Source organism: Otolemur garnettii, unplaced genomic scaffold, assembly GCF_000181295.1.
Source record: "Otolemur garnettii isolate 467f Iridium unplaced genomic scaffold, OtoGar3 scaffold00064, whole genome shotgun sequence".
Classification (NCBI taxonomy): domain Eukaryota; kingdom Metazoa; phylum Chordata; class Mammalia; order Primates; family Galagidae; genus Otolemur; species Otolemur garnettii.
Window position 1 is genome coordinate 10,758,010 of NW_003852459.1, and position 10,680 is coordinate 10,768,689.

General features: G+C 39.3%; 1 protein-coding gene across 2 annotated transcripts in view; it reads right to left on the reverse strand.

Moving 5' to 3' along the window:
• The window catches only part of NEB (nebulin), a 212,936-nt gene extending 205,847 nt beyond the window's left edge, over positions 1-7,089 (reverse strand). Inside the window, exons 1-5 of one of the 2 annotated variants that reach the window (XM_003793019.1) lie at positions 7,000-7,089; positions 6,300-6,382; positions 5,692-5,756; positions 2,356-2,397; positions 483-695 (exon numbers count right to left, since the gene is read on the reverse strand). In XM_003793019.1, the coding sequence (XP_003793067.1) occupies positions 483-695; positions 2,356-2,397; positions 5,692-5,727 (291 nt within the window). In that variant the 5' untranslated portion in view covers positions 5,728-5,756; positions 6,300-6,382; positions 7,000-7,089. The remainder of the gene's footprint in view (positions 1-482; positions 696-2,355; positions 2,398-5,691; positions 5,757-6,299; positions 6,383-6,999) is intronic. The other variant, XM_012807124.1, reaches the window with a different exon arrangement.
• Between the last annotated feature and the right edge of the window lie 3,591 nt (positions 7,090-10,680).

Sequence of the window (10,680 nt, forward strand, 5' to 3'; positions counted from 1 at the left end):
CTCTGATGCTTTAATAATATAGAAGAGTTGCATAAAAGGAAAATTCAAAAGCCATAAGAGCCTATATTTTTGCAAAATAAGTTTTGGTTTTTTTTTTGAGACAGAGCCTCAAGCTATCCCCCTAGGTAGAGTGCTGTAGCACCACAGCTCACAGCAACCTCCAACTCCTGGGCTCAAGCAAGTCTCCTGCCTCAGCCTCCCAAGTAGCTGGGACCACAGGTGCCTGCCACAGCACCTGGCTATTTTTTGGTTGCAGCCGTCATTGTTGTTTTGGTGGGGCCGGGCTAGATGGGAACCCACCACCTTAGGTGCACGTGGCTGGAACTTTAGCCACTTGAGCCACAGGCACCAAACTGCAAAATAAGTTTTTGATTCACACAAGGCTAAGAAACAAAATCCAGCCACCATTCAAAACAGAGTCAGTTGAGATCAGTTATCTTTCAATAATGTAACCAAGTTAGCAGAAGTTGTTTAAAACTTACTGGGCTAAAAAGATCCTGCATTTTCTGACTGTGTGCAATGTATGGGGTCATGAACTTGGAAGGGTCCACCTTCTTCCGGATGACCCTCTTCCTCTCCACTGGCTGTGCCGACACAGGCTGTGCCGACACTGACTGTGCCAGCGCTGGTCTGAAAGTTTCTGGTTGCTCATAGTCAGATGTTGTTGTCGTAGTTTCATAGAATGTTGTTATTGTCTGAAAATTTAACATGCAGTTTAACATTGTGATGGAAACAATCTTGGTATGTATTATTAACTCCAAGTCATATTTACATTCCTGATGTTACGTCTCCATATCTAAAATAGGCCAAAGCAGGAAACCACACACTGTATCCACATGAAGGCACATTATGTTCCACAAATCTAAAGGCTGATTGTTAGAGATTGTATGGAGTGAAAAGGTTACTCCTTATTAGTTTACAACATTGCCTTAAAATGGCATTTGCAGAAAGATACTCAAATACTTCAAGGTAGAATAAAAATTTAAAAAAAATTCTTAAACATGTGAAAATATTCTTAAATTGCCTAGATAAAGTAATAGCAAACTTAGATTGGGAAACAAAAGGTTAAGACAATCAGATGAAGCTCAAATTCTTGACTTCAACTTCTAAAAGACTAAGAGAAAAATGATTGGTTGTTCTGCAGGCATTTGAGGCTTTCTCCATAGTAACAGGAGACAAAGAATAATGCACTTTAAAAAGTGAATCACATCAATATCATAAGAGATTACCATTCTCTTGACTTAGTTAATTAATGTGAGCAGGGGTGTCATTTATACCAATAAATGTTTACTTAGGTAGACAAGAATAATAGTGACAACATACTGGGATAATTAGCTTTGGAACAGTCCTAACTATGTTCTCTATAGGAAATTACTATTTCTTACAATAGGCTATAGTAGAAGAAACCAAGATTCAAAGTTGGGTCTAGTTCAAGGTTAAAAATACTGTCTATTAGAAAAGAAGACAAGGACCCAAGTCTTCAATCCATCTCACAGTATCACTTCCTTCTCAGCTAGTATTATCTGTACAAAGGAAGAGTTGTAGCATCAATTATGCAGAGAGAACCTAATAAGGAAATTGTGCATCCACAAAAACTACTTGTGGAGCTGTCAAATCATTGCGAATAGGGGGCTTTCTGCCAATTACCCCCAATGCATCATTGACTGTGATAAACTAACCAAGTCACAGCATCCACAGATGTTAGCTTTCACACAGTAAGAAGTCCTCCGAGCAGGCTTCCCAGTGAACCATCCATAGCACTCTTTGTCATGCTCAGAAAGAAACAGCTCCGTGCACAAAATAAAGTGTAAGGGAGGTATTTTACCGTGACAACAAAAAACTTTCAATTTGGAATATTTATGGAAATGGCTATCTCAGAATTAGTAATGTGCTAAAATCTGAGTAGCATTTCAATGCCTTATCAGGAACAAGGCCTTGGAGGCACCATCCCTGCTGGTGGAGGTATCGTCCTACAAAGTACAACTCTACACAGTAAGACTGCTGGTCCCTGTGCCAATCACAAGGCCAAGGCCATCTCTTTTGCTGCAGTCAGAGAGTGATGATAGCCATTGATGTTATCCAAATTAGCATCATCTACACAAAAAATATTATATAAGCAATGGGGGGGGGGGAATCCCCTGCCTTCTTGTGTATGTTGAGTAGCAAAAACAGTGGAGTAACTTGTCAAACAGGTAATGTTTGTGCTTTAGCCACCAATTTCTGGGCACAGGTGGAAAAGAATGAACCTCCCTTGAATAATCTCTTTCGCCATCGTGTGGCCTTGGGAGTCTGGGAGAGGAGAAGGCTCCTGCTTTACTGAGAATGTAGGTCACACAGGTGTGGGCTGGGCCTTACCTCCCCTGGCACCTCTTCATAAATTGTCTCTTCTGTGTAGTACTGTGAATAGAACACAAAGCATCGTCATGAGAACCAAAGTAGAGTCTCCGCTGCTTTGCCTCAGCTGAACCACTGAGTTTACTTCACTAGCTCAGTGGGCTGGGTGTATCTGCGGGCAGGAAGTAGGAGAGGGAGCCTGTTCATCACCGTGTGGCACTTCAGGAAGGCTAAAGTGAGCACCTTCAGCCTGGGCACAGAGACGCAGAGGGATAAGAAAAGCGTCTGAGGCTGCTTTGTAATCAGGGGAAGCTCTTTTACTGGGACAAGTAAAAATTTTCCCTACGGTCCCCAAGATAGAAGTTGCTGACTAAAGAATGCAATAATAAAATCCTGAGTGTGTGGGCTGGGCAGAGAGGAACTCACTGTTTACTAACTAACAATAAAACAAAACAGAAACCCCAGGGTGAATAAAGTTTTGGATGGATTGCATCATGGAAACAACAAGCTCCAAAAGATACACATCTTTGTTGTTCTTATACCTGTCTGATTATTAAGTAAGAAGAGATTCTTCTGGAGCAGGGAGTGAATCCTTTGCAAAAGTACCATGGCCCTAAACGGGGGGCTAAGATGAAATGCCAAGGGAAGAAGGAAAAATAAGAAGATTCCTCACTGCAAAGTGTGGGAAGGGTAGGCTACAGTTTGCCACTGGTGGCCCAAGGTGCCTGCAGCCTGGACCTGACACTGAGTCTACTTTTGTTCTGCTTCTGACATCACCAGGAATAAATAGATACAGAGAAGAACTGGCTGACATTTTGTTTCAGATGCGTAAGGAGAGAGGAATCCTGACCCCAGCCTTACCCAGCCTTTCTGGGTGAATCAAAGGAAAGGCTCCTTTCAGTTCAGGCACATGGAAAAGGGATAAAAATGAAACACTTGGTTCATTTTCCTAGTCAACAAAATCTATAACACTTTTTGCTTCATTTTTCTTATCTCTGACACCAAAACATGTACAGTACTTGAAGGAAGGGAGAAACCCCGAGATGCAGAATTTCCCTCTGTAGTGTCCTTTCTTCTGCCCTTGGTTCAGTGAGTCATCGTCAAATTATCTCACCACTGTCGATAGGTCACCTTCAGGGACAATCACGTAAAACTTATGGGATGTCCTCCGTTCTCATGCTTTCTTTGCTCTTGAGCTGTTTTTTTAGATTTAAAACCTAATTTTGTCTGCATGTCTTTATACAAAGTGACAGAAACCACAAGCTCTCCCAGGACAGAGACTTGTTCTTTTATAGTTGTGACTTCAGCCTGTGAGAAACACCATTTGGACACTTTGGGGAAGATTGTTGGATGCTGGCGCCACATGGAGCCATTCCTCGGTCACACAAACCATCAGTGGCTGGACGAGAAATATTCAGCTAAAATGAAAGATTCATGACTATTTTGGATTTTCTCAGCAGCCAAGTAAAAGCTTTGGGAACTATCCAATTTTACCTTTGCTGAACTCTCACCATTCGTAAATATATCTTAGAAATAAGCTTATAAAAAAGGCAACAGAATCCAAATGGTTGGCATTAACTCATATGCCAAATCTCACTTTTCTTTTTAGAGCTGTGCCACTAATTAGATAGTACATCCTTGCTTCTTTCTCTTTCTTTCCAAGTTTGAGTAGAGAGTGACAGTAATATTTTATTGCAGATATCCAAGATCCCTAGGAGATATATTTTTAAAGCTAGTTTCTATTTTCTGGACTCTACCCTGCCCATTTTTTCAAATCTGCTATCATCCCAGTCTCATGATCTTTTTTGGAGATCAAAGGGACCTCAGTTCAACACTCTCTGGTGGACAGTCTATTAGTTTATCACCTGCTGGTCAGACCCAGAAGCAGTAATAAGAACAATGGCAGAGATGGGACACCTAAAAATAACTCTTGCATTTTTATGCCATCTAGTTAAATCACTCAAGTCTAGCACTAAGGACAATTTCCAGTGGCAAGTGGACACAATTATGTTAAGAAGGACAAGTGATATTTAAGTTGGAGGCTAAAAAGTGTTCCTGGTGTTACCATCATAAGGAAAAAATTTAATTTATAGTGTTAGTGATTGACAGTGATTATTTCAACCATTGGGAACATAAGTAAACTATATACTAGTGATGATATTGAACAGGAAAGATGTGACCAAAGAGGATGAATGTGGCATTGTATGAGATTCATGCTGGTTTTTTATTTTTTTTTTTTGGTATATTTCTGTAATAAAAGAAACTTTATTCATAAATAAAATTAATTCTTTTTATCTAAATATAAACTGGTCACTAAAATAATTTTCCAAAAACAAATTTTGGCACCATCATCTGGAATTTGGTCCTGGGCATCCCTGTCAGTTAGTGTCCGTCTTTAGTTAAAAAAAAAAAAACAAAAAAACCAAGGTTTTCAAAACTACCTTCAAGTGTCTTAGGCAGTTAGAAATGCTATGTTAAGATCATCCTCCGTAATTGGTAATTGTTAAGCACATTCCAATCCATAACAATGTATTTATATGGATTATAGTTCCAAGCCCATAGATTTTCTTTCTAGAATGTGCAGTTAAAGGTAAGAGCTGCTGAGGAAAAACCAAAACATAATAAAAAGACAATGATTATATATATAAGTGACAATTAGCAACTTTGTAAAATGGGTCAGATGTCTCCTAATAATCCAAAGGAAATTTTTCAAGATACCTACTGTGGGCTTTGTTCTTTTTCAAAATTCAAAAGCAAAAGCTGGTCTTGTTCCTTTGGGCAAATATAGTGGAATTGGTGGACAAGTGTGGCTCTGACTGTCACTGTGACCTCTATGAATTTATGTATGTGTACATTTGTGCACATGCATGCACACATACACATATAATCTCATAATTATGATGATTCTGAACCTGTAGCCCACATTGCCCTATGGATTATCAACGAGTTGAAGCAGAATGAGAAGTAACTCTCTTCCCCTGCCCCTACGCAGACACTAAGAAACAGACTTCAGTTTCTAGAACTTTTTCTTCTTCGCCTCCATCCCTTTGATCATTGGGAGAAGAAAGTCGTTTCAGAAGACAAATTAAAACCCACTTTTCCCTCCCTGCTTTGTTGTTTTTCTAAATGTGAGTTTAAAGAAAAGCAAAAGTGGGAAACAGTGATACTCCCTTTCAGTTCTAAATCCCACGTAATTATAGTGAAACGGAACGTAAAATATTCCCTTTTTACGCTTCAGCGATGACTCTTGGTGAAGCTGTAACAGACAATGCATGTTCTCCAATGATTAGCCCTGCTACCAGCTTGGATCGTCACTACCCGAACCGTGGCTGTCGGCTCCTCCGTACTCTTACTTACCTCCACCACCTCCTCGTAGTCTTCGTCATCTGCCATTTTCCCAGAGTCGTAGCGGCACCTACCAACTTTTCATATTCCACACAAACGGAATGAAAATACATTAGAATCTAGTCCCACGACAGAAATTATCTGGTGACATTATACAAATAGAATCTAAAACTCATCTATGCTACGCATTTAGTTATTTTTGCAGGGTAAGGGAGAGAAGGCGTTTAGAATCCAGGTCTAAACCACAGAAGCTCCTGATTTCTTTCTCCTGAGGCCGCTCTAACGTGTTGGGCGTTTCCACTCTACATGAGCAATTTAGTTAAAGTTGTAGAAGGAAATTGAGGTGAGGAAGGGAAAGGGTTTGGACTCAAGGAACAGAGAATTAAAATTTTTAAACGCTTGGAGGAAAAAAAAAACATTCTCCAGCAAAACATTTAGGGAAAGGAAGGTCAGCTCAGCTTTCAGAAGTTGCTGGAATTTTTCCTCCGAGCACCAAAATCCTAAGAGGCCTGACTTAATTTAACACACTGCTCGAATCCTCTGTCGGCGGTATATTTTATGCTTCAAATTAGAACGCGTAAAAATATATGGGCTGATAGATTTAAAAGAAAAGTAGAAACCTCAAGGCAATGGGGTTATTCTCTTCCCGATCACCATTGGCTCATACGGGCTTTTTCTTTTTGTTTCTGTAGCTCGTTCAACCCTGAAAGATAACAACATTTTAAAAGCATTGGTGGAAGTGCACATATGATTGTAGGTCTCTGGCCTGAGCTTCTAATTCAGGAAATACCAAAAAGATCTCTCAAGGCCTTTTCTGTTTGCCGCCGGAGAGTGGGACTCTCCACACGAGTTGATGATGACTCGAAGCAGCTGTCCCTTGGCCCAGAGATGTTTGCCATGTAAACCAATACCCCGTGGTGGCTGGTTTTGTTAAGCTAGCGAAACAGCCACTCCTGAGGCAAACCGAGTCCAGTGGAGCAGGATAAATATAGGAACAGAGCACATAGATTCTTTTCCATACTAATATATTTGGGTGAGGGGTACAACCAAAGATAAGAAATGAAAAAAAAAAATGGTTAGACCAGAGAGCCAACTCAGCTAAGCAATACATCGGTTAGTATAAGACTTGACGCTAATCACACTCTCTACATATCAGATACAGGGCCTTAGTAAGGTAATGATGGGGTCACAGACTTTCTGAGCTACATTTCCACCACGAATTTCCCCAGTTAGGACCCCAAACCTTCAAAACTACTTCAAGGGAAGTTGAGGACTATCTCCTGATAGAATGTTACCAAAAAAGCCAGAAACCGGCCTTACCTTCAATCTATCAAATAAATTTCCTCAGCAGCAAAGCCTCTCCTAACTCTTCCCTCCTGAGAACCCCAGGCAAGAGCCGGAGTGGTGTCTGGGCTCCGAATTATCATGTGGCAAGAGTGGCCAATCAGCTCTTGAGTTGCTCAAATTTCAGAAGCTAAATATACTGAGTGATCTTCTGAAAACCACCTGTTCATCAATTCCACTAAAGGATAAAGGGTAACAAATTGCTTGCTTAGAACTATTCAAATGTGATGGAATTTCACCTAATTTGCAGCCTATGGGCTTCAAATTTAGGTTTAATTTCTTATGTACTCCAGCCCCATTCAATACCCTATTCATGTAAAAGAATTTAGAAGACAATAAGCGTGATTTGAGAGGCTTTGACTCTTCCATAACTGCTGTCTTTGTGTCAGATGTCCAATTTTCACAGAGGTAAATAAACATGCTCACCCTCTTAGGGCTCAGCAGGCAAGTTCTTAGTGTTGATTTGGGAGAAATTGAGGAATAAGATGCAGAAACCCTCGAATTGGAAAAAGTGATTTTTAAAAATGTGATAAATAAAGTTACAGGTAGAAATATTTGATGGTGACATTAGCTAAGATATCCACAGGGCGTAATTAGAAAGATTAGCCCCCATCATATTTCTGTTACTAAACCAGAAGAGGTTGCCAAAAATCACATGTATTACTTCTCCCTCCCTAGGTAAGGCTGGCTGCTAGGAATGCAGCACTTCTCTTACACATAACCCAGTTACTGATTTTCTATTAACTCAGATGACTCCTGGCTCCTGGAAGCCAAGTGTGAATGCAGACACAAGCAGGCCCAATTTCTGAACACCAAGTGCAGACAGAACGGAAATCAGTAAATTACAAGGAGAAAATAATGCTGTGTTAGATAAGTCTACATGTAAGACATGTACTTTGTAAAAATTATCTAACAGTTTTCTTAAAACTTGCCTAATGTCCCTCACTCTTGTACTTTCTTTGCTTCTGAACAGTTTTTTTAAAAAAATTTGAAATCTAATTCTTCTGTATGTCCTTACACATAGCAATAGGAATCACATCTCTTACAGAACAGAAAATTGCTCTTTCTCTGGGTTGCTCCCGTACTGAGGAAAAATCCCTGTGAGTCATCTATGTGCACTTATGGATTCAAGATAAACATATTCTAATAGTTTGTTTTCAGTTAAATGTTAAAAAGTAATCTCATATTTCAAACATATGTACCTGGCCCCCTTCCATGATTCAGAATGGTGGTAAACAAAATTTAACACAACTTTATCACCTTAACTGTGATAAAGGTTGATACCTGTTCATCTTGAGTGTTCTTACAGGTTGTATGACCATAGGGCATTTAAGTAATATGAGATCATTCACTTGCTAGCTGCAAACTAGAAGAATTGTGACTTACTATTCATCTCATGCTTTATAGGATGTTATTGAATTGAAAAAGAATACAGACCGTTTTCTATGAAATAGTACAAGATTGTATAAACATATGAACACAGACCTTCTTAAAGGTAGTCAATGTAAAGACTCAGATATTTTCAATGTAGATATTGACATAAATTTATTTATTTATCCATATGTAATGGGCATATTTTTTGAAACTTCACATAGCTATATTATACTCTAATTTCCACAAATCATTCTATTGATTGGTTAGAGTATAATTTGTTTAATTATTACATTACTCATGAACAATTAGGTTGTTTCAAGTTTTTTGCTATCAAAAAATAAAGCAAAACAACATAAAATAAAACACAGTAACCATCTCTGTACATTATTTTTGCATTCTTGTATATAATGTATACCCGTAAGATGAATTTCTGGAAGTAGAATTGTAGGCAGAGGTATATGCACATTGTGACAATTAATGGCTATTGTCCAATTGCCATGCAAAATAGTTGTACCAATTTGTGTATTACCAGCAAAGAATGAGAATTTCTGTGTCACACATCTCAGGGTCTTTACGTATTATCAGTTTTCTATAATCTGTGCAACTGGATGGGAGAATATTCACTCTTCTGTTGTGGGCTGAATGTTTGAATCCCTCCAAAAATTGATGGGTTGAAATTCTCCCCTGTAATGTGATGGCGTTAGGAGCTGAGGACTTTGAGAGCCCTCACAAAGGAGCCCCGGAGAACTGCCTTGCCCTGGTCCTGCCATGTGAGGTTTCAAGGAGACAATAACAATCTGTAATCCCAAAGAGAGTCCTTCTGAGAACCCAACTATGCTGACACCCTGCTCTCAGTCAACCAGGCTCCTTAAATTCAAGAAGTAAATTTCTATTGTACATAAACTACCCAGTTCATGGTATTTCTGTTATTGAGGACCAAATGGACTAAGACATTCTTTATATATTATTTTTAAACTCACTATAGCATAACAAGTGGGATTCTAGATAAGCAGAACCCCAAATTCCATTTATAGTGAAGTGTATATCCCAGGAACAGGATTTTAAAAGTTAGGGGATCGGGGGTGCCTCCACATGAAAACACCCTGGATAGACCGCTTGGGATCACTCCCTCCTAAAAGAAAGCCCCAAAGCCTAGGTAAATTGGCTTGCTGAAAGTTGCTCTGAAAATTTGCAAAGAGAGGTTACACAAGGGCAGCTTACATTTTTTTTACATTTTTTTTAATTGAATGGTACGTTAATGCACTTCTAGGGTACAGTGTGGGGTTTTCACACACAATCTGAAGCACTTCCATCAAACTGGTTAACATAGCCTTCGTGTCATTTTCTTAGTTATTATTTTAAAACGTTCACATTCTGCTCTTAGAAAGATTTACTTGTAGTGGGATTGGAGGGATCACTTCTGAGGTCTTTCTTACAGGGGTACAAGTGAATCTTTCTAAGAGTAGAATGTGAACGTTTTAAAATAATAACTAAGAAAATGACATGAAGGCTGTGTTGACCAGTTTGATGGAAGTATTTCAGATTGCATGTGAAAACCCCACACTGTACCCCAGAAGTGCATTAATGTACATAGTTACCATTCAATAAAATAAAAAAGGACAAAAAAAAAAAAAAAGATTCACTTGTACCCTTGTAAGATAAACCTCAGAAGTGATCCCTCCAATCCCCCTCCCTCAACCCATTCCCCCTCCCCTCTCCCTCCCCCCTTCCCATATTCTTAGGCTGTTATTAGGTTATAGTTTACATATAAAAGGTATAAATTAGTTTCATAATAGGAGTGTGTACATTGGATACTTTTTCTTCCATTCTTGTGATACTTTGCTCAGAAGAACATTTTCCAGCTCCATCCATGTGAACATGAAGGACGTAAAGTCTCCATCTTTCTTTATGGCTGCATAGTATTCCATGGTGTACATATACCACAGTTTGTTAATCCATTCGTGGATCGATGGGCACTTGGGCTTCTTCCAAGACCTACACTGCTGGTGGGAATGTAAACTAATACATTCCTTTTGGAAAGACATCTGGAGAACACTTAGAGAACTAAAAATAGACCTGCCGTTCAACCCTGCAATTCCTTTATTTAGCAGCTTACATTTTCCTCCTAATCACCCTACAGAAAAACCCTGCCACTGCCTTACTAAATTCTGCAGATGCTGATCTGGAATTACGCCCTCTAGGGATGAAAGAACAGCTCTACTTTCCTGGCCTCTTGTGAAACAAGACTAAATTGTCATCTTTATTTACTGGTGGGTTCTTATT